Source organism: Ranitomeya variabilis, chromosome 1, assembly GCF_051348905.1.
Source record: "Ranitomeya variabilis isolate aRanVar5 chromosome 1, aRanVar5.hap1, whole genome shotgun sequence".
Lineage (NCBI taxonomy): Eukaryota > Metazoa > Chordata > Amphibia > Anura > Dendrobatidae > Ranitomeya > Ranitomeya variabilis.
Genome location: NC_135232.1, coordinates 982,509,266 through 982,534,690, shown reverse-complemented (window position 1 = coordinate 982,534,690; position 25,425 = coordinate 982,509,266). Strand labels below are relative to the sequence as shown.

At 41.3% G+C, this 25,425-nt stretch overlaps 1 protein-coding gene across 2 annotated transcripts in view; it reads left to right on the top strand.

The window, feature by feature from the left end:
• Positions 1-25,425, top strand: part of SPMIP2 (sperm microtubule inner protein 2) — a 43,829-nt gene that overhangs the window by 6,124 nt on the left and 12,280 nt on the right. The window contains exons 1-2 of one of the 2 annotated variants that reach the window (XM_077279442.1): positions 6,029-6,201; positions 21,618-21,847. In XM_077279442.1, coding sequence (XP_077135557.1) covers positions 6,120-6,201; positions 21,618-21,847 — 312 coding nt within the window. In that variant the 5' untranslated portion in view covers positions 6,029-6,119. Of the gene's footprint in view, positions 1-6,028; positions 6,202-21,617; positions 21,848-25,425 lie in introns of those variants that run through there. The other variant, XM_077279441.1, reaches the window with a different exon arrangement.

Sequence of the window (25,425 nt, the reverse complement as noted above, 5' to 3'; positions counted from 1 at the left end):
TTGCCGTCCTTGTTGCTTGTCTGTTGTAATGCTTGCTACTTCATTGCAATACTGATTATCTTCAGCACACCTGGATACAGCTCTGTGAATCCTATATCTTCTCTAGTTCACTTCCAACTCACTACTCTCTACATAAAACCAGGAACTCCTCTATTAAACCCCACTCCACTCCTCCCAACTGTGGGCCGGCTCTACAGTTAATCGTGTCCTTTCTGCCTGACAGGACACTGCAGCCCACAAGGGGATAAAATACATACAGTAAAATACATTCTACATAAAACACAATAACAGTGTCTTCAAGGAGAGTACACAAGCTCTTCTTCATCTTTACATACTTACTATTGCTCATTTTGCCCTTCTACCCAGTAAATTATTTTTTTTTACCTTATATGGCTCCCCCATTTTGTGAAAATTTGAATCCTTCTAAGAAGCAGAAAGTCAGTTTTCCTTGCATGACTCAAAAGTCCCTGTCATGGGGATGACTGAGCAGGTGGGTCATGAATTGAAGAGGGCAATGATTTTTTGCAGGCAAAAGAGACTTTCTGTTTCTAGGATTACACCCTTTTGACAATTGGAGTGCTAGTGTCTAGTTGTTAAATTAATCATATATTTCTAGGAGTAACAGAATTCACACAGCAAAGAGTTGTATAAAAATAATTGTTGGGTGGTATACAAGTATTTACCAAAACAGACCAAACAGGTCAGTAATGCTAACAGGTTTTTTTTATAAAAATAAATAAATACTACGATTTCTATGCCTACATATTTATGGGCCAATAAAACTAGTTATACAAGTATACTGGCAGAGCTTCAGAGGAAGTGACTGGCCTGTACTTACTGTGCAGACATATTAGGTGGTTGCCTGGAGCGGCACACTTTAGAGGGAAGATGCCAAACTGAATCTTATATTTCTTTTCATTCTTTTTTTTCATGAATAAAGTCTTATTTTTGGAAAGGATTTTTAGTTTTATGTAATCAAGCTCAGTCACTGTATTGCGTTGAAAAGTTCTAAAATCTTCAGATATATATTAGTTTTTTATTCCTTATCATTCTCAAGATCTCTGGTGTTAAAGAGAACCTGTCATCACAATTTTGTAATGTAAGTAAAGACATGACTGTAATAGTAATTACATTGATACCTTTGGTGAAGAAATCCGCTTTGTGGTTCTTCTTTAATAAACATTTGACGTTTTCTGCTAATTACATTTCGGTGCACAGAAGCCAGACTGTGTACTGGTCCTTCTCCTTCCTGTCTGTGACTCCCCGCCACATCCGCATGCCTCCGGTCTTGGAATGACCATCCTTCTCTGATTGAAATCTCAGCAGTGAACTGTCATTCAAAGACTGGAGGCAGGCAGAGGAGCCAGGGGAATCACGGACCTATACACAATATGAGCCCTCACATAGCCTATTTACAGTGTCAGCCCCCACATAGCCCCTATATAAAGTATGAGCCCTCACTTTGGCTCATGTATACAATATGAGCCCCACATCGCCTCCCTATATATACAGTATGAGCTTTCACATAGCCACGCTATATACAGTATGAGCCCACACATAGCCTCCTATATACAGTATGAGCCCCTACATAGCTTCCTATATACATTTAGCCTTCAGATAGCCCCCTATTTACAGTGTGAGCCCGCACATAGCTTACGATCTAAAATATAAGCTCTCACTTATCCTCCTATATACAGTATGAGCCACCACATAGCCCCTATATAGTGTGAGCCACCCACATAGTCTATGTGCAGTGTGAGTCCCACACATAGCCTCCTATAAACAGTATGAGCCCCTCATAGCCTCCATATATACAGTATAGTGTGAGCCCTCATATAGTCTCTCTTTATGTAGAATGACTACCCAAAAATCCTTCCCTATATACTGTATGAGACCCCACATAACCTCTCTTTTATATTATATGAGCCCCCACATAGCCTCCTATACAAAGTATGAGCCCCCACATAACCTCTCCTATATACTTTGTGAGCTCCCACATAGCCTCCTAAACAGTATGAGCCCCCACATAGCCTCCTATACAAAGTATAAACCCAACATAGCCTACTATGTACAATATGAGCCTCACATAGCATCCGTATATATAATATGAGCCCTTACATAGCATCTCTATATAAAGTATGAGCTCCCTCAAAGCCTCTTGAATGCCAGGCCCATCCCCCAGTCATCATACTGTGTATGCACCCATCCCCCATACTGTTTCCACATACATGCCCCTATCACACCCTTTGCTCCTCATATTGTGTCTTCAAATTTCTCCAGCACCACATATAATGTCTGAACCTGTCCCTTCCTTGCTCCCCAAACTTGTGTCTTCAAATCATCCCCCATTATACTAACTCTCCCCCAGCCCCGTTACACTAAATCTACCCACTACTCACAAACAGTAAATCACCCCCCCACAGTAAATCTCCACAGCCCCATTACATTAAATTATATACACCTCTGGTTTGAACACCCTACCACACTTCAAAATTGTATAGGAAAGGTTTAAGAACAAGGTGCTGACTTGACCCTTGATTTTCTCAAATCACAGTTTGATTGAGCATCTGTAGGATGTGCTGAAAAAAAGAGGACAACTTCACCTAAAAAATTAAATATTGGTGCTAGATACCACGGGGCACCTACACGTAGAGGTTTTGTGGACCCCATTCTTCAAACTGTTAGTGCTGTTCTGATAATAATGTGGGCAATCTATACATTAGGCAGGCGGTTTTAGTGACATGGCTGATCAGTGTGCATATGTACAGTTAGGTCCATATATATTTGGACAGAGACAACATTTTTCTAATTTTGGTTATAGACATTACCACAATGAATTTTAAACAAAACAATTCAGATGCAGTTGAAGTTCAGATTTTCAGCTTTCATTTGAGGGTATCCACATTAAAATTGGATGAAGGCTTTAGGAGTTTCAGCTCTTTAACATGTGCCACCCTGTTTTTAAAGGGACCAAAAGTAATTGGACAATTGACTCCAAGGCTATTTCATGGACAGGTGTGGGCAATCCCTTCGTTATGTCATTCTCAATTAAGCAGATAAAAGGCCTAGAGTTGATTTGACGTGTGGTGCTTGCATTTGGAAGGCTTTGCTGTGAAGTAAAAATGTGGTCAAAGGAGCTCTCCATGTAGGTGAAACAAGCCTTCCTTAAGCTGTGAAAACAGGAAAAAACACATCCGAGAAATTGCTACAATATTAGGAGTGGCAAAATCTACAGTTTGGTCCATCGTGAGAAAGAAAGAAAGCACTGGTGAACTCATTAATGCAAAAAGACCTGGGCGCCCACGGAAGACAACAGTGGTGGATGATCGCAGAATAATCTCCATGGTGAAGAGAAACCCCTTCACAACAGCCAACCCAGTGACCAACACTCTCCAGGAGGTCGGCGTATCAATATCCAAATCTACCATAAAGAGAAGACTGCATGAAAGTAAATACAGAGGGTTCACTGCACGGTGCAAGCCACTCATAAGCATCAAGAATAAGAAGGCGAGACTGGACTTTGCTAAAAAACATCTAAAAAAGCCAGCACAGTTCTGGAAGAACATTCTTTGGACAGATGAAACCAAGATCAACCTCTACCAGAATGATGGAAAGAGAAAAGTATGGGGAAGGTGTGGTACAGCTCATGATCCAAAGCATACCACATCATCTGTGAAACACGGCAGAGGCAGTGTGATGGCTTGGGCATGCATGGCTACCAGTGGCACTGGGTCACTAGTGTTTATTGATGATGTGACACAGGACAGAAGCAGCCGAATGAATTCTGAGGTATTCAGAGCCATACTGTGTGCACAGATCCAGCCAAATGCAGCCAAACTGATTAGTCGTAGTTTCATAATACAGATGGACAATGACCCAAAACATAAATCCAAAGCAACCCAGGAGTTTATTAAAGCAAAGAAGTGGAATATTCTTGAATGGCCAAGTCAGTCACCTGATCTCAACTCAATTGAGCATGCATTTCACTTGTTAAAGACGAAACTTCAGACAGAAAGGCCCACAAACAAACAGCAACTGAAAACCACCGCAGTGAAGGCCTGGCAGAGCATCAAAAAGGTGGAAACACAGAGCCTGGTGATGTCCATGAGTTCAATACTTCAGGCAGTCATTGCCAACAAAGGGTTTTCAGCCAAGTACTGAAAATGAACATTTTATTTAAAATTATTGAATCTGTCCAATTACTTTTAATCCCTTTAAAAACAGGGTCGCACATGTTAAGGAGCTGAAACTCCTAAACCCTTCATCCAATTTTAATGTGGATACCCTCAAATGAAAGCTGAAAGTCTGAACTTCAACTGCATCTGAATTGTTTTGTTTAAAATTCATTGTGGTAATGTCTATAACCAAAATTAGAAAAATGTTGTCTCTGTCCAAATATATATGGACCTAACTGTATGTGTGCTTACCTTATACAGGTATTCATGTATGTTCTCCTCTCTGAACAAAATTTGCAGGGAGAGATAATATATGCTTCAGAAAAGAAAAAATGCGACCATAAAATGCAGCAGACATAATTAGCAATAGACATGGGAATGGTAATTGACAGGCAGCAAAGTGTCATGGTTGGCTTTATACAACTCTAGACGGCAGGTGTTGTGTTCTTAGGGGACTATCAGGTAATAGACAAGTGGTGCAGGATCAAAATCAGTCTCCAGGGAGGAATTAGGGTAAGAGACACTATAGGCAGCAGTCCGTATAGTACAGTGTTCTAGTGAATCAAGATCATTCTGCAAACTATGAATAGCTGCTAAATAGTTTGGGGCTTTTGGGGGTCTGTAGTATGTTTGTAGTCCAGCAGAAAATGACTGCAAAAGGTGTATATAAATAAAAAAAGAAAAAATATTGAAGATGTACTGTAAAAGGAAACTTGTTCTTAGATTCATGCTGCACTGACCCCAGACAGCATGAATCAGAGCCTGGCTGCACAATTTCAGACCTGTATATTTTACAGTGAATGCTGTGGCATTTAAGAGAACACATAGTTTGAAAAGATGGACGCAGAACATAGGGAGAGAGATGTTACTAGTCCAATGATGGCCGCATTCAGTTGATTAACAGATCTTTACCTATGTACACACATGGGAGAAACCATGACGGTGTTTTTCTTTGCCATGGATAATATTCTGCGATCATCCACCACTGTTGTCTTCTGTGGACGTCAAGGCCTTTTTGAGTTCCCAAGCTCATAAGTGAGATTTTTTTTGCAGAATGTACCAAACTGTTGATTTGGCTACTCGCTACATTTCTGTAATCTCTTTTATGGATTTCTTTTTTTTCAGCCTATTGCTAGACTGTTTCTCTTCCATTGAGAGCTCCATTGACCGCATGTTGTGGGTTCACAGCAACAGTTTCCAAATGCAAATGTCACACCTAGAATCAGCACCAGATCTTTTACAGACTTAAATGATAATGAATAAATGCTGGGACAGCCCATGCAGCTCATTAAAGAGCTTCTGAGATAATTGTCCAAATACTTTTGGTCTCTTTAAAAAAAGAGGAAGTTGCAGATTAAAGCACTGTAATTCCTAAACCCTTACTCCAATTAGGATGTGAATACCCTCAAGTTAAAGCTGAGAGTCTGCACTTTAAGCCCATATTGATTATTTAACTGTATCTTGATAATATTTTTTCATCACGCCACCATTCTACATTGTCTATAAACCAATGCTCTGCTTTGCTTTACACCAGTACCTGACCAAGCTAATTCAAACACTAAATAACAACAGGTTGACTGACAAGTCTATGTTTGCAGTCATTTCTTGTGGCTGATTTGCTTGGACAGACACTTCAAAACTGGAACATTCAATTTCAGTCCATTAGGAGAGTTGAAATGATAATGGTGCATGGGAAATGATGTATCTTGCTTGTTTGTTGTAGTCTATACTGTGCCTGAGGACACCTTTCCAAAGGACCATTCTCAATAGTATCCACTACCATTGTCATCTCTAGTTGTCCTGGTGACTTTGTTGCTGGGGAAACATTGTTTAGTCAATGGACAAAGATATTATTACACTGCTCAGTGACTGCGGACAGATCGGGCTTCAGCCATTCATAAGTTACAGAACTTCTCATGTCATTTGACTGCCAGGCAGCACAGCATGCATCCAATTCATAGTGGTCGGCCCTCAACCTCCTTGTCCTGCTGGGCTCATGCCTCGGGAAAGAGGATGCTATATACAGGTAACACTCCGGCACATCAATACGTCACACGTGCATGAGACATGGTGGCTGCTCGTTCAGCAAAAATGTATCTGCAAATAGTTCTAGTGTTTGCTTCATTATAGCCATAGTTCTGTTTGTGTATTTTATATCTATTTAATATTTATCTTTTTTGCTCAGCACATAGGTTAATTATAATCTATCACAGTTTTCTGACTTCATTATTAAATATACAGTCATTGTCAAGAGTTTTGAGGCTGCTTCCGAATTTTTACATTTTTGAGTCGGAGGTTTCCATCGTTACGAAGTACAGCATTCCACACGTTTTTACACTTTTATTGACAAATACATCAAGTTTATACAAGGGCCCAATATTTATAGTGATGACTCTTGTTTTTAAAGACTTCTGCAATTTACCCTAGCAGCTGGATATCAACCTCTGGGCTAAATGCTGCCTGATGACTGCCCATTCTTGTCTAATCAGTGCTTGGAGTTTCTCACAATTTTTGTATTTTTTTTAGTCTTTTAGCCCCGGGCCACCACTTTTTGAGTATTGACTACAGCTTCTTGAAGGAATTGACATCTGGGGTGTTTCCTGGCCACGGACCCAAAATGTCAGTGTTTTGTTAACCAAGCCATTTATTTAGTTATCACTTTTACTTTGTGACATTTCCTCCTTCATGCTGGAAAAAGTATTGTTCATGATCAAATTGCTCTTGGAGGAGGTTTAGATACCATTCTATATTCATTGCAGTGTTTTTGGCAAAATTGTGAGTGAACCCACTCGCTTGGATGAAAAGCAACCATGGACATATAAAAGTTATCAGGATGCTTAATTGTTAGCATGAAACAGTACCCATGGTAGCACTCACCATTTCTTCTCCTGAAAATATTTTTTCCAGATGTCCTAAACAGTCTCAGAGGGGCTTTATATAAGAAAATAACATTACCCCAGTCTTCGGCAGTCTGTCCTTGATTTATTTATTTATTTTTTAAGAAGACCCCTTTGCTGTCCATCTTTACACCAGGCAGCCTCCAAAAGCCTTTATCTCACTGTGGGTGCAGAAGCACTGACAACTGCCTGCTGCCATTCCTGAGCAAGCTTTGTATTTGTGCTCAACCAATTAGATAGCTGAACCCTGTTTAGGAGACTGTCCTGGGAATTACCAGATGTTTTTGAATGCCCTGAAGCCTTATTTACAGCAATCGAACCTCTCTTTTTTTAAGTTCTTGATGATCTGATAAATGGTTAAATTAAGGGCTATCTTACAAACAGCAATGTCCTTCCCTGTTAAGTCGTTTTGATGTAAAGTATTGATGACTCCACGTATTTCCTTAACCCCTTAAGCCCCGAGGGTGGTTTGCACGTTAATGACCGGGCCAATTTTTACAATTCTGACCACTGTCCCTTTATGAGGTTATAACTCTGGAACGCTTCAACAGATCTTAGCAATTCTGACATCGTTTTCTCGTGACATATTGTACTTCATGATAGTGGTAAAATTTCTTCTATATAACTTGCATTTATTTGTGAAAAAAACGGAAATTTGGCGAAAATTTAGAAAATTTCGCAATTTTCCAACTTTTAATTTTTATGCCCTTAAATCACAGAGATATATCATACTTAATAAGTAACATCAGCACAATTTTGGAACCAAAATTGTTTTTGGTTAGGGAGTTATAAGGGTTAAAAGTTGACCAGAAATTTCTCATTTTTACACCATTTTTTTTTTAGGGACCACATCTCATTTGAAGTCATTTTGAGGGGTCTATATGATAGAAAATACCCAAGTGTGACACCATTCTAAAAACTGCACCCCTCAAGGTGCTCAAAATCACATTCAAGAAGTTTATTAACCCTTCAGGTGTTTCACAGGAATTTTTGGAATGTTTAAATAAAAATGAACATTTAACTTTTTTTCACACAAAATTTATTTCAGCTCCAATTTGTTTTATTTTACCAAGGGTAACAGGAGAAAATGGACCCCAAAAGTTGTTGTACAATTTGTCCTGAGTACGCTGATACCCCATATGTGGGGGTAAACCACTGTTTGGGCGCATGGCAGAGCTCGGAAGGAAAGGAGCGCCATTTTACTTTCAATGCAAAATTGACTGGAATTGAGATGGGACGCCATGTTGCGTTTGGAGAGCCCCTGATGTGCCTAAACATTGAAACCCCCCACAAGTGACATCATTTTGGAAAGTAGAACCCCTAAGGAACTTATCTAGATGTGTGGTGAGCACTTTGACCCACCAAGTGCTTCGCAGAAGTTTATAATGCAGAGCCATAAAAATAAAAAATCATATTTTTTCACAAAAATGATTTTTCGCCCCCAATTTTTTATTTTCCCAAGGGTAAGAGAAGAAATTGGACCGCAAAAATTGTTGTGCAATTTGTCCTGAGTACGCTGATACCCCATATGTGGGGGAACCACTGTTTGGGCGCATGGCAGAGCTCGGAAGGAAAGGAGCGCCATTTTACTTTCAATGCAAAATTGACTGGAATTTAGATGGGACGCCATGTTGCGTTTGGAGAGCCCCTGATGTGCCTAAACATTGAAACCCCCCACAAATGACACCATTTTGGAAAGTAGAACCCCTACGGAACTTATCTAGATGTGTGGTGAGCACTTTGACCCACCAAGTGCTTCGCAGAAGTTTATAATGCAGAGCCATAAAAATAAAAAATCATATTTTTTCACAAAAATGATTTTTCGCCCCCAATTTTTTATTTAAGAGAAGAAATTGGACCCCAAAAATTGTTGTGCAATTTGTCCTGAGTACGCTGATACCCCATATGTGGGTGTAAAGCACTGTTTGGGCGCATGGCAGAGCTCGGAAGGGAAGGAGCGCCGTTTGACTTTTCAATGCAAAATTGACTGGAATTGAGATGGGACACCATGTCGCGTTTGGAGAGCCCCTGATGTGCCTAAACATTAAAACCCCCACAAGTGCCACCATTTTGCAAAGTAGACACCCTAAGGAACTTATCTAGATGTGTTTTGAGAGCTTTGAGCCCCCAAGTGTTTCACTACAGTTTATAACGCAGAGCCATGAAAATAATTTTTTTTTTCACAAAAATGATTTTTTTGCCCCAGTTTTGCATTCTCACAAGGGTAACAGGATAAATTGGATCCCAATAGTTGTTGTCCAATTTGTCCTGAGTACGCTGATACCCCATATGTGGGGGGAAACCACTGTTTGGGCGCATGGCAGAGCTTGGAAGGGAAGGAGCGCCATTTGGAATGCAGACTTAGATGGATTGGTCTGCAGACGTCACGTTGCATTTGCAGAGCCCCTGATGTACCCAAACAGTAGAAACCCCCAACAAGTGACCCCATATTGGAAACTAGACCTCCCAAGGAACTTATCTAGATGTGTTGTGAGAACTTTGAAAACCCAAGTGTTTCACTACAGTTTATAACGCAGAGCCGTGAAAATAAAAAATATTTTTTTTCCACAAAAATTATTTTTTAGCCCCCAGTTTTGTATTTTCCCAAGGGTAACAGGAGAAATTGGACCCCAAAAGTTGTTGTCCAATGTGTCCTGAGTACGCTGATACCCCATATGTTGGGGTAAACCCCTGTTTGGGCGCACGGGAGAGCTCGGAAGGGAAGGAGCACTGTTTTACTTTTTCAACGCAGAATTGGCTGGAATTTAGATCGGACGCCATATCGCGTTTGGAGAGCCCCTGATGTGCCTGAACAGTGGAAACTCCCCAATTCTACCTGAAACCCTAATCCAAACACACCCATAACCCTAATCCCAACGGTAACCCTGACACACCTCTAACTCTAATCCCAACCCTAATCCCAACCGTAAATGTAATCCAAACCCTAACCCTAACTTTAACCCCAACCCTAACCCTAACTTTAGCCCCAACCCTAACCCTAACTTTAGCCCCAACCCTAACCTTAACTTTAGCCCCAACCCTAACTTTAGCTCCAACCCTAGCCCCAACCCTAACCCTAGCCCTAACCCTAACCCTAGCCCTAACCCTAACCCTAGCCCTAACCCTAACCCTAGCCCTAACCCTAATGGGAAAATGGAAATAAATACATTTTTTTAATTTTATTATATTTCCCTAACTAAGGGGGTGATGAAGGGGGGTTTGATTTACTTTTATAGCTTTTTTTTATAGCGGATTTTTATGATTGGCAGCTGTCACACACGCACAAAGACGCTTTTTATAGTAAAAAAGTTTTTGCGTCTCCACATTTTGAGACCTATAATTTTTCCATATTTTGGTCCACAGAGTCATATGAGGTCTTGTTTTTTGCGGGACGAGTTGACGTTTTTATTGGTAACATTTTCGGACCAGTGACAGTTTTTGATCGCTTTTTATTCCGATTTTTGTGAGGCAGAATGACCAAAAACCAGCTATTCATGAATTTCCTTTGGGGAGGCGTTTATACCGTTCCACGTTTGGTAAAATTGATAAAGCAGTTTTATTCTTCGGGTCAGTACGATTACAGCGATATCTCATTTATATCATTTTTTATGTTTTGGCGCTTTTATACGATAAAAGCTATTTTATAGAAAAAATAATTATTTTGGCATCGCTTTATTCTGAGGACTATAACTTTTTTATTTTTTGGCTTATGATGCTGTATGGCAGCTTGTTTTTTGCAGGACAAGATGATGATTTCAGCTGTACCATGGTTATTTATATCCGTCTTTTTGATCGCGTGTTATTCCACTTTTTGTTCGGTGGTATGATAATAAAGCGTTGTTTTTTGCCTCGTTTTTTTTTTTCTTTCTTACGGAGTTCACTGAAGGGTCGTTACGGACGCGGCGATACTAAATATGTGTACTTTTATTGTTTTTTTTTTTATTTAGATAAAGAAATGTATTTATGGGAATAATATATTTTTTTTTCTTTATTTAGGAATTTTTTTTTTTTTTTTTTACACATGTGGAATTTTTTTTTTTACTTTGTCCCAGGGGGGACATCACAGATCGCTGATCTGACAGTTTGCACAGCACTCTGTCAGATCGGCGATCTGACTTACAGCGCTGCAGGCTTACCAGCGCCTGCTCTGGACCCGGGAGCCCCCTCCCTGCGCGATGCTTCCCTATACCGCTGTAACACTGCGATCATGTTTGATCGCAGTGTGCCGGGGGTTAAGTTGCCGGGGGCGGTCCGTGACCGCTCCTGGCACATAGTGCCGGATGTCAGCTGCGATAGTCAGCTGACACCCGGTCGCGATCGGCCGCGCTCCCCCCGTGAGCGCGGCCGATCGCATATGACGTACTATCCCGTCACTGAGAATTAAGGCCCACCCCACCTCGACGGGATAGCAGGTCATATGGGATTAAGGGGTTAATGGTAACCGTGGTGATTTAAAGCACCAGCCCCCTTTTAAAGCAATGAGCCTACTCTTATAATTCATTCAGTATGATAGAGTGATATCTGCTGACTTATCCTCGTTAACAATTTCTCCTGAGCTAACGGGAAGATCACTGAAATTATGTAAACAAGTAATTTTGTAGCAAGGCTGAAATTCAGTGGAAATGTTTTTTGGGATTAAGTTCATTTTCATGCCAAGGAATAACTTTGTGATTCATCTGATCATTCTATACAACAATCTAGAGTTTATACAAATTGTCATAATAAAAACTGAAGCAGCAAACTTTGTGGAAACCATTATTTGTGTTAGTCTCAAAACTTTTAGTCATAACTGTACAGTTGCAATCCAAAATTATTCAACCCCCAATGCAAATTAGGTTAATTAGCAAAATGTAAAACATTTACTGCTGTTTAAAAGGAACTTGTCATGTACAAAAATGTTATTAACCTGCAGTTATGGGTTTAATCTGCAGGCTAATAGCGTTCTGACACTGTGCAGGTGCCACATTGAGAGCCCCGCTGCAGGAAAGAAATTAACTTTATTTCCCCCCTCCCCCAGCAGCCTTGCTCTTTCAGTCATAGGGGTGCTGCCGCAACGGTTTCAGTCACCGCTCAATGCATAGAGAACGAAGGCTGAAACTGCAATGTTGTGCTGGGCGGTAGCCACGGGCGATGTACTTGTGCTTAACACCCCGGTACGCTACATGAAAGTGGAGATCCTGGCTGTGTGTGTGTGGAATTGTACTGTGATTGCGATTCACCTCTGCGTACCGCATGGTACAGTTGTACTCAGGTTGCCAGGACTGGATGTTACGGAGATTAGTGAACGAGACCAGAGTTAAAAAATAAACTTATTTTTACTGAAGAATAACTTGGTATGACCTACAGTGGGGGAAATAAGGATTTGATCCCTTGCTGATTTTGTAAGTTTGCCTTCTGACAAATACATGAACAGTCTATAATTTTAAGGGTAGGTAAATTTTAACATTGAGAGATAGAATATGAAAAATAAAATCCAGAAAATCACATTGTATAAATTATATAAATTTATTTGCATTTGAATGGCTCCATCCATTCTCCCATTGATGTGGTGAAGTAGTCCTTTGTCCTTAGCAGAGAAACATCCCCAAAACATAATGTTTCCACCTCCATGCTTGACAGTGGGGATGGTATTCTTTGGCAGCATTTCTCTTCCTCCAAACACAGCAAGTTGAATTAATGCCAAAGACCTCAGTTTTTGTCTCATCTGACCACAGCACATTCTCCTAATCACTCACAGAATCATCCAGATGTTCATTGGCAAACTTCAGATGGACCTGCACATGTGCCTTCTTGAGTAGGGGGGCCTTGTGGCGAGTGCAGGATTTTAAACCTTTATGGCATAATGTGTTACCAATGGTTTTCTTGGTGACTGTGGTGCCAGCTGCCTTGAGATCATTAACAAGTTCCCACGTGTAGTTTCAGGCTGATCTCTCACCTTCCTCATGATCAAGGATACCCCATGGGGTGAGATTTTGCATGGTACCCCAGATCGATGTCGATTGACAGTCATTTTGTATTTCTTCCATTTTCTTACTATTGCACCAACAGTTGTCTCCTACTCACCCAGCATCTTCCTTATGTTTTGTAGCCCATTCTAGCTTTGTGCAGGTCTATGATCTTGTCTCTGACATCATTATAACGTTCTTTGGTCTTGCCCATGTTGTAGAGGTTAGAGTCTGACTGATTAATTGAGTCTGTGGACAGGAGTCTTTTAGAAAGGTGACTATGTAAGACAGCTGCCTTTAATGCAGGTAACGAGTTAATTAGGAGCGTCTAACTGGTTTGTAGGTGTCAGAACTCTTAATGGATGGTAGGGGATCAAATATTTATTTCTCACTGCAAAATGCAAATAAATTTATACAATGTGATTTTTTGAATTTTATTTTTTATATTCTCTCAATGTTAAAATTAACCTACCCTTAAAATTATAGACTGTTCATGTCTTTGTCAGTTGGCAAACTTACAAAATCAGTAAGGGATCGAATACTTATTTCACTCACTGTATATACAGTAAATAGTAGGCATTTCATTTCCTATGGGCAGCAGGTTTGTCAGTGCTCTCAGATGAGCCCCATATCTGCAGATTAATAACATTTATTTTACAAGACAAGTTCCCTTTAAAATAAACAAATCAAAGATTTGCTCTGACTTTCCATAAGCTTACATTGTAAAAGTGACTTCCAGCTTACACATAGAGCCCTGTGTGATCCAGAGAGGTGGAATATCAGTCATGTGACTCAGAAGAGTCGCTGGACACCAGGGAAAACCATAAATGGTGAGTACATTAAAGGGGTTGTCCACTACTTCGACAATACTTTCTGAATCCCTATAATTCCCCCAGTAAAATAATAACACAAATCTACCTCCGGTGCTGGCGTCGTTGCACCAGTGTCGGTACGGGCTCTTCTGGAGATTACGTGACATTGTTAGGTCTCATGATCCCTGCGGCCAATCAGAACAGGCTTCACTCTCCTCCCATATTGATGTAAGTATACGAAAAAAGATTAAAAAAATGGAGAGAAAAAACTATTCTTTGCCATCATACCGCCAAACAAAAAGTGCTGTAAAACGAGGATCAAAAAGATGAATGCAAATAAAAATGTTACCACTGAAAACATCATCTTGTCGTGCAAAAAACAAGCTGTTATAAAGTTCCGTCAGCTGAAAAATAAAAAAGTTATAACTCTCAGAATAAAGGGATGCAAAAATAATTATTTTTTCTATAAAATAGCTTTTATTGATAAAAAGCGCCAAAACATAAAAAAAAACTACATAAATGTGATATCGCTGTAATCGTATTGACCCGAAGAATAAAGCTGCCTTATCAATTTTACCACACGTGGAACGGAATAAAATTTAAAAAAATCCTGAATTGCTGATTTTGTTCATTCTACCTCCCAAAAATCAGAATAGAAAGCGATCAAAAAATGTCAAGTGCCCAAAAATGGTACCAATAAAAAACGTCTACTCGCCCTGCAAAAAAGCAACTGTCACATGACTTTGTTGGCCGAAATAAGGAAAAATTATAGTTCTCTAAAAAAGGAGATTCAAAAAACAGTTGTTGCACTAAAAAGCATCTTTAAATCTGTGACTGCAGCCAAACATTAAAACCCGATATAAATCTGGTATCGCTGTAATCGCACCGACCCAAAGAATAGAGTCGCGTAATCACTTACACCACATGAGGAACGGTGTAAAAAATAAATAAAACCAATTCTTCACCTGCTGTTGCTTTGTTCATTCTTCCTGCCAAAGATGGCAATTATCTTCAGCTCACATTTATCCTGCGCTCTATGCTGACGCCATAGGACCTGTGATCCGGCAGTGTTTTTGGGTGTGCATAAAAATGCAGCCGACCACAGTTTTGTGCACTTCTGAAAAGGACAACACTGAACAGAAGCCAGACGGAGTCCAGAGTAACTCTTCTGCCTCATTATGGTAAACGAATATCTCGGGTGTTCCATCTGTCACGTCACTCGGAGATTTCGATTGAAACCCCAAAGTGCTCAGCATAGAACGCTGGATAAATGTGCTCCCAAATGTTATGTAAAATGTTCCCCATAAAAGCTTCAACTCAATCCCCAAAAATAAGTCCCCATTCAGGTCCGTCATCTGTTAACGGAAATATAGGGGACTTTCACGTTGGTAAAGCAAAATGGCTCCTCGTCCCTCAAAAGAAATTCAGCAAATTCTGTGCTCCCAAATGCAAATGTCCTCCTCCCTTCTGAGCCCCAGTGTGTCTAAACCACATTTAGCACCCATATGTTTGGCATTTCTGTAGTGATGAGAGCATGCCTAATTTACAGGTGCATAACAGAAAAAGTGCACCAGGCGCACTACCAATATTGGATAAATATAAAGCAATAAGTGGTCAAATAGGTATGCAAAAAAAGAGAGAGAAAAAGGGACCACTACATATAGTGCACACCACAAATAGTAATTCTATAAAAAGAAAAACTATTGACAACAATGAAGTAAAAACACTGAGTCCCCTCCCTCAATGCTCAGGGTGTTAATGCAAAAACGACAAAGCCTATAGAATATATATCTATATATATAATTGTCTAAGGGTTTTTCCGTCTGTCTGTCTGTCTGTCTGTCTGTCTGTCTTTCTGTCTGTCTGTCTGTCTGTCTGTCCTGGAAATCCCGCGTCTCTGATTGGTTGAGGCCGTCAGGCCTCGACCAATCAGAGACGGGCACAGCATGGCGACGATGATGTCATAATGGAAATCACGCGTCTCTGATTGGTCGAGGCCACCAGGCCTCGACCAATCAGCGACGGGCACAGTATCAACGTAGATGTCATAATGGTTGCCATGGCGACAATGATGTCATAAAGGTTGCCTCGACCAATCAGCGACGGGCACAGTCTGCCGCTAATTCTGGAATCATCATTGTCCATATACTACGGGGACATGCATATTCTAGAATACCCGATGCGTTAGAATCGGGCCACAGTCTAGTATATATATATATATCTATATATATAATTGTCTAAGGGTTTTTCCGTCTGTCTGTCTGTCCTGGAAATCCTTCGTCTCTGATTGGTCGAGACCGCCAGGCCTCGACCAATCAGCGACGGGCACAGCATGGCGACGATGATGTCATAAAGGTTGCCTCGACCAATCAGCGACGGGCACAGTCTGCCGCGAATTCGCCTCGACCAATCAGCGACGGGCACAGCATGGCGACGTAGATGTCATAATGGTTGCCATGGCGACGATGATGTCATAAAGGTTGCCTCGACCAATCAGCGACGGGCACAGTCTGCCGCGAATTTGCCTCGACCAATCAGCCACGGGCACAATATCGACGTAGATGTCATAATGGTTGCCATGGCGACGATGATGTCATAAAGGTTGCCTCGACCAATCAGCGACGGGCACAGTCTGCCGCGAATTCTGGAATCATCATTGTCCATATACTACGGGGACATGCATATTCTAGAATACCCGATGCGTTAGAATCGGGACACAATCTAGTATATATATATATATATATATATATATATATATATATATATATATACAGACTCCTTACACTCATCACTGTCCCCAGTCTCCTCTTGTCCCTGTCCTGATCTGGCTGTACATTACTTCAATGACACTCTTAGAAGCACCCTAGACCAAGTAGCTCCCCTCACCTTCAGAACCTCCAAACACAGAGTGAAACAGCCCTGGCTCACATCGCAAACCCGATTCCTCCAGCGATGCTCCAGGTGTGCTGAACGCTTATGGAGGAAAACTCGCACCCCAGAAGACTTCTTGCACTTCAAATTTATGTTAAGGACCTATAACTCTGCCCTTCACCTTGCCAAACAGACCTACTTCACCACCCTGATCTCCTCACTATCCAACAACCCCAAGAAACTTTTTGACACATTTCACTCCCTCCTCAGGCCAAAAGCACAAGACCCTATCACAGACATTTGTGCTGATGACCTGGCCTCCCACTTTATAGAGAAAATAGATAACATCCGTCAGGAAATCCGCTCCCAGACACCAAGTGCAATGACTCCCATTCCTCCCTGCATCTCCCCTGGCTCACTCTCCACATTCGATCCCATCACAGAAGAAGAAGTCTCCAAGCTCCTCTCCTCTTCTCGTCCGACTACATGCACCACCGACCCCATTCCCTCACACCTCCTCCAGTCTCTCTCTCCAGTCGTCACAACTCACCTAACTGCAATCTTTAATCTCTCCCTCTCCTCTGGCATTTTCCCCTCCTCCTTCAAACACTCTATCATTACTCCATTACTAAAAAAACCCACCCTTGACCCATCATGTGCAAACAACTACAGACCGGTCTCCAATCTACCCTTCATCTCAAAACTCCTGGAGCGCCTAGTCTACTCCCGCCTTACCCGTTACCTCTCCACTCATTCCCTCCTAGACCCTTCACAGTCCGGGTTCCGCCCCCTACATTCAACAGAAACTGCACTCATCAAGGTGACCAATGACCTTCTGACAGCAAAATGTAACGGTGACCACTCTCTGCTCATTCTCCTCGATCTTTCTGCAGCTTTCGACACTGTTGACCACCCTCTCCTACTCTCTAGGCTCCAGTCACTAGGCATTAAGAACACTGCTCTCTCCTGGTTCTCTTCCTATCTTTCTGAACGCTCCTTCAGTGTTCTGTTCTCCGGCTCCACTTCATCTCCTCTTCCTCTCACTGTCGGGGTACCTCAGGGCTCAGTCCTTGGCCCCCTTCTCTTCTCCCTCTACACGGCCCCAATTGGACAGACCATCAGCAGATTTGGCTTTCAGTACCATCTTTATGCTGATGACACACAACTATACACATCAGCCCCTGACCTTACCCCCGCTGTACTACAGAACGCCACTGACTGTCTGTCTGCAGTCTCTAACATCATGTCCGCTCTCTATCTGAAGCTCAACCTCTCCAAAACTGAACTTCTTCTGCTCCCGCCTTCTACTAACCTCCCTAAATCTGACATTTCCCTCTCCGTGGGTGGCACCATAATAACACCCCGGCAGCAGGCACGCTGTCTGGGTGTCATGTTTGACTCCGATCTCTCCTTCACCTCCCACATACAATCTCTTGCCCGCTCGTGCCGCTTACACCTAAAGAACATCTCTAGAATCCGCCCTTTTCTCACCATGGAGACAACAAAAACTCTCACTGTCGCCCTAATCCACTCCCGTCTGGACTACTGTAACTCTCTTTTAATTGGCCTCCCCCTCACGCGACTTTCCCCTCTCCAGTCTATCCTTAATGCAGCAGCCAGGGTCGTCCATCTGGCTAATCGTTACTCGGACGTGTCCGCTCTTCGCCAGTCATTACACTGGCTGCCCATTCATTACAGGATACAATTCAAAGTACTTGTTCTCACCCACAAAGCTCTCCACAGTGCGGCACCCCCTTACATCTCCTCCCTCATTTCTGTCTATCGGCCTAACCGACCTCTGCGCTCTGCAAACGACTTTCGACTAACCTCTGCACTAATCCGTACCTCCCACTCCCGACTCCAAGACTTCTCCCGTGCTGCGCCAATCCTCTGGAATGCTCTACCCCAAGATATTAGGACCATCCACAACTTGCATAGCTTTAGGCGCTCACTCAAAACTCATTTGTTCAGAGCGGCCTATCGCGTTCCCTAATCAGTCATTTTATGTTTGTGTGTGTGTGTAGCCCATTCACTATCTCACCTACCCCCCACCCCCTGAAGATGGCTGGACCATCATTGTAAATACATCATTGTAAATACACACCTGTACTTTGTATCTCCCCACCTCATTGTAGATTGTAAGCTCTCACGAGCAGGGTCGTCTTATTTTGCTTTATTGCTGTATTGTTAACATTGTTACCTATGACTGTTGTGTTTGAAACTGTTAAACTGTAAAGCGCTGCGGAATATGTTGGCGCTATATAAATAAAGATTATTATTATTATTATTATTATATATACTAGACATTTTGCATTAAAAAAGTCAAATGGTGCTCATTCACTTCCAAGCCCTGCAGTGCATCCAAACAGTAGTTTTCATCCACATATTAGGTATCAGCATACTCAGGATAAATTGCACAACAAATTGTATGGTACAATATCTCCTGTTACCCTTATGAAAATGCAAAATTTGGAGCTAAAAATTATTTTTGTTTGAAAAATGTGATTTTTTTTATTTTCACAGCTCAACATTATATAAATCTGTGAAGCACCTAGAGGTTCAAGGTGCTCATTACACATCTAGATAATTTCCCTGAGTGGTATAGTTTCCAAAATGGTGTCACTTGTGGGGGGTTTGCACTGTTTAGACACATCAGGGGCTCTCCAATATGACATGTCATCCACTAATTATGCCAGCAAATTTTACATTCAAAAAGTGAAATTGCGCTCCTTCCCTTCTGAGCCCTGCTGTGCACCCAAACAGTGGTTTCCCCCCACATATCAGATATCGGCATGCTCAGGAGAAATTGCATAACAAATTGCATGGTCTATTTTCTCCTATTACCCTTGTGAAGTAAAAATTAGGTATAAAGAAAACATTTTGGGAAAAAAGTTTATTTTTTTGTTCTACATTGCATTTATTCCTGTGAACCTGGAAAAACTTCTTGAATGTAGTTTTGAGCACCTTGAGATGTGCAGTTTTTAGAATGGTGTCACTTTTGAGTATTTTCTGTCATATAGGCCCCTCAGTTACTTCAAATATTAGGTGGTCCCTAAAAAAATGGTTTTGTAAATTTTGTTGGAAAAATGAGAAATCGATGGTCAACTTTTAACCCCTCTAACTTCCTAACAAAAAAATTATGTTTCCAAAATTGTGCTCATGTAAACTAGACATGTGGAAAATGTTATTTATTAACTATTTTGTGTGACATGACTGATTTAAGGGCAGAACATTTTTGAAAATTTTCACCAAGTTTCTGATTTTTCACAAATAGACGTAAGTCATATCAAATAAATGTTACCACAATCATGTAGCACAATATGTCACGAAAAAAAACACTCAGAATCAGTGGGATCCATTGAAGCGTTCCAGGGTTATGACCTCATGAAGTGACAGTGGTCAGAATTGAAAAAATTGGTCTAATCAGGAAGGTGAAATCAGGCTCGGGGTGAAGGGGGTTAACTTACATGTCTGACTGTCTCACAAGCTTGGATAAATGTTCAGAAAAATCAGAATTTTTCATTCTATACAGATACAGATAGAAAACAAATAGTCAGCTAGCCTGACTAATACATACTGTCTCTATTGATTTATGGAGCACAATGAAACCTCACAAAACCATTGATGTAAATGTAACTAAGCAACATTAGTCTCTATCAGGTAATTTTCAAAGCTTCTAATATTTACTGACTTTTCATAAGAGTCAATAAAATAAATAATCCATGAGAAGGATTATTAAGAACTAGATGGTGGCTCGATTCTAACGCATCGGGTATTCCAGAGTATGTATGTAGTTTATTTATGAAGTTTTCATAATAATGCAATTTATACACAGGATTCGGCAAGTAGGCACCTATGGACACGTGCTAAGTGCTCAATAGTTTCTGATCTGCTTCTCTCAATAGACCTGTGGGAGAAGTGGAGGAGAATCTATTTGTCATATGACCAGCCTCCATCTAGAAATTGAGAGGAATCCTGACAGTTTTCACCAATCTGTAGCCACAAATAGTGGCTGCAAAAGTTTAGCTAAAGCCCCAAATCCTCTATAGTACCCCAAATCCACTAGTAGCAATGCCGGTGCACTTTATACCACTCCAGTGGACACTTGGCATTACACAAGGAGATCTGAGGCTTGTGGGCATCTACTTAACTGTTTTGATCATTTTACTGATCACAGTTATTGTGCCAATGTCATTTTGAGGGGCAGCATGTTACCTTGAGTGATCCATCAAAGGATAGACAATTCTGTGTGCCAAGCGTTTCAGCAATCTGCAGACCCACTCGGCCAGTTTGTGGTCTACCTTTGTGGCTGAACTGTTGCAATTTCTAGATTTTTCTACTTCCTGAAAACAGCACTGACAAGTGACTGGAGAATATCTAGCAGATCAGAAGCAGATCAAAATAACATGAACTGACTTGTGGAAACATGGCCATGTTTTTTAATACTTCGTTGTTGAGGACAGCCAAAACTACTACCCATGATGGTCCTTACCGGTTCCCAGGATACTTCTATTGTTATCCTTTCCTTCACTTTGACATCAACGCAAATGAGGTTTTTCACTGTGAGAGCAATGAAACTATGTTAATTTCTGCCATAAGGAATTGTCATGTTTGAAGGGTTTAAGGAGGCCTGGATGCCTTTCTTGAGTGTTGTAATATTACATGCACCAGATGACTACATGGTACAAGGACTGTCCAGGGATTTATTCTCCAGGATTGGAGGCATGAAGGACTTTTTCTCTATAGCAAGAACAACTCTGGTCTTCCTTAAGGGGGTTGTTATACCTTCACAGGTTATTAGGTTAATATAGACTTATATCTTTAACCAACCATGTGACTATTTGCAGCCCATGACCTGATTCATCCTGCATATATATGGTTCACTAAAAGTCATTTGCATCATTCTGTCCTTTGTAGGCCCGGACTATATGAGAGATTACAGGACAAAACTTCCTGATTTCACCAGATATATTGGAGAAAAGATGCCATCCTCTGAGAGCACCAGTGATGTCGATTATCTGTGTCGTGCCGCTCCAAGCACTCCTGCTCCACTGCCCAAAGACTATTACGTGGGTGGAATAGGTTGGGGAGTGTCGGAATTCAGCTTCCTAAACAGAAGTCAGTTATGTAGTAATCATCAGATCAAGGTATGTATGGTGGAACCACATACATGTCACCGTACAAGTCCATAAACATATCACAATTCAGCAATGTCAATAATAGGCTTACTCTAGAAAGCCCACTGTTATCCTCTCTGGACCTGTCTGTTTCCTTCTATACTACAATTGTCGGCTTCATCTGGGGCAAGATACTTTCATCATCTGTTGCAGCCATACTTGTCTTCCCGGGGCTTGATTACTGGCCTACAAAGGGAATCAGTCACCAGGTTTTTGCTACCCCATCTAAGAGAAGCAAAATGTAGGGGCAAAGACCCTGATTACAGGAATGTGTCACTTACTGGGTTGCTTGATATCATTTTGATATAATCACTATTTTATCTGCACATTTAGCAGTTCTCTGAATGTTGAGCTGTGTATAACCGTGTACAGAGAAAGCTATCAATCAGTGGTGGACGGTGTTTATACAATGCTCATGAATATGGAGGACTACATGGCAGCTGGTTTACTAGTCCTCCAGTGATAATCTCCTGCTGATAAAAGAATGATTTTATAAAATCTACACTAAGATGTTCAGTAAGTGATGCTTTGCTGGAATTAGGGTCACTGCCATTATGTTATGCAGTTATTAGATTCCATAGCAAAACCTGGTAACGGATTCCCTTTCACAAGAACATTTCTCAATGTCATAGTTTTAGACTTTGCCGATATGTCGAGATTCACAGGAACAATGTAAAGATTATAAGTCCTCTGTGCATACGTGAGAGCGTGAGAGCTGCGGCTGGCCGTTTACTTCCTCTTGATTAGTGCCGATTGTGCTCATGGCTCACGTGTCATAACAACCGCACGTGAGTCCTAGGAACGCGAGTGCCGATGTGCCACCCTGACCGGGTCGCTGCGGTCATGGTACTGGTGCTTGGCGGTCTGAGTGCTGGTATGGTCCAACTGGGGACGTGCACCAGTCTTTGTTAATTTTGAGGGTTAATAATAAAAAGATTTGTGACGCCTGTTGGGATGTCTGACCTGGTATGGCCAGGCACTGGTGATTAACCCCTTCCCAACTAGGGCTGGCTTCCAGGGAAGTTAGAGCAGGAATGGTGCAGAAGATGTCAACATTAGACAGGGAAATGATCAGTTTGTTTTTTTTTACAGAAGTTCTGCAAACAGTTCTAGCTCCCATACAATTCACATACAGGATTTTGGTCAGACCTGCCTGGTGAGCATTCAGTTTCTCTGCTATGAGGTTGTGTAGCCTTCCTGCTGCCAATTATTCCTCTGATAAATGATTATTTGGATCCCTAGTGGTCCAAGGTAAACAAGTATGGGATCTGGTAAAATGTGTGGATGCTGTTTTTTCAGCAGAGAAACCAGGCCCCACCATAGCTGGCAATACATATATAAGTTTATCACACATGCAGGAATTTTGTGGCGCCGCAGACACGGGCGCCACACCAACACCGCTAGAACAGTGTCAGCACAGGAGATGAGTATGAGGCTGGAAACAGACTAGTGTATGGCATTTGATGCGAGATGCTAATGAGTAATGACCCTTAGCTCCAGCTCTGCTGCTAGTGTGCTCCGATTCTATCTCATGAGAGAATCGCAGCACAGGTGCGGAGGAGACAGAGAAAGTAATTTCTCCATCTCCTCCATGGCCTGACTTGGCGTATATTGTACTGTACTGGGATGACATCCGAGAGCAGTGCAATGTTTCACATGCATCCATAGACTTGTATGGGTGCGATGGAGCCAAGTCTTGCTGCCAATCGCAGCATGCTGAGATTACCCTCTCATCAGCATGAGTTAAATAATCGCAGAGCTGAGCTTCCCCATAGAATAACACTGGGCAGAGTGCTATGCAATGTTTTATTGCATAGCACTTGGCTGTGTTATATGGTAATGTGACTAAGTGTTTTTATTTTAATGGGGTCAAACATTCAGATCTAGAATGGGTTGTAGTAGTGGACAAACCCTTTAATAATTGTTTTTTTCCCATACAGTTAACGTTGGTGCATGTTACAGAAACTTTAAACTAGTGCTGATCAACTTTGTGTATTGTCGATCGGCACTTGTTGTGTATAGGAAGTTGCCTGTATAAATCCGTTTTTACACTAGGTACAGTTTTAGTATGTTACTCTTCACTTCCCTGATTCATCAGTGTGTAATCACAGTTTATTAGCCCTGATTAGAAAGGGTCAGAGCCTTATTTAGACATGCAATTTAAGGGTAGAACATGTACTCATTATAATATATAGGCTGTTGACATGTTCGTGTTCTTTTGCAGACGACAACTGCACAATCCAGTCTATGGGTCAGTGAAAAACTCAGATGACACATGGATGCCATCTAAATGCGGTCCGGTTTTCACTGATGGATTGTTTGACAGGAGAAGCTTGATAAACCTCCATTAGTTGTTTCTTTTTCATACTAGAAGCACTGATGAAGCGCTGAGGGTAAAAACTGACACCGTGCCAAAAATCTGGTCCAGCTCTTAGCATTTCGTTTGGGTGGACATCTGCACTCATAGAATACTGAGGACTGCAGCAAATTGGAGGCCACTGACATAGCAATGTCACTTAAAGGGGTTGTCCCACAAACAAGGTAGATTTTAATCAACAGATCTTGGAATAATAAGTCCACAATTGGATGTTATAAAATGTTCCTGTGCCGAGATAATCTTATAAATGTGCCCCTGCTGTGTACTGTGTAATGGCTGTGTCTGACCGTGCAGGAACATGGTCTGATCACACCAAGTGTGGAACTTAGTATTAGTCCAAGATCTATTGATTAAAATGCCCTTTTTTATGGCATGATCCCTTTAAGAGTCAGGAGGAGAGGCAGCACTGATAGCTGAGAAGCGTCATCGATCCGGGAGGTAAGTACGGTATATGGTTATTGTCTTTCAATATGGCTTCTATTAACTTCTTAGAAGTGAAGACGCTGTCCTGTCGATAACAACCCTTTACGTTTGCACCATCTGCTGCCAGCTATTAGAATTAGACCAACTGATAATTATAATTTTAGGTTTACGAATAATGAGAAATCTTATAACTCAACCTGTTAGACAATTTATTGAGACTCCCAACAGCCAGATTGTGCTGGTTAATTAGATCTGAGTGGTCTTCAGAGGAGATCACAAGTTGTCATAACCCTTACGAAGATTATAGCATGTCTTTACACTCAATGAAACTATGTGGTACCTTCTACCTTTCTGAAGAGACGTTTGGACTTGTAACATTATTTCTGCCTGACCAGTTGAGTAACTGGGATTACATAGTTATGTATTCAGAAACTCTCTTCTGCCATGGAGCATGATCAAACCAGAGCAGACACTAATTTGTCAAGCATGGTTTACTTGTTTTAATAGAGAACTAAGTTCTTTGTCCTTCAACGTTTCTAGGTCACATCTTGTCAGTGGCCTTACACTTCAAGTATCTATTGCCCTTAGAGCGGTTCAATACACCTGGAAATAGGATAAGATAATAGTCGGACTTTGACGTCACAATAACTGCTTAGATTTATTACTCTTAGTATAAAGGACACAACTCATTCAATCCATTGATAAGTTGTGCGGCATTATTAATGACATGCTAGAGGCTAGCCTGTGG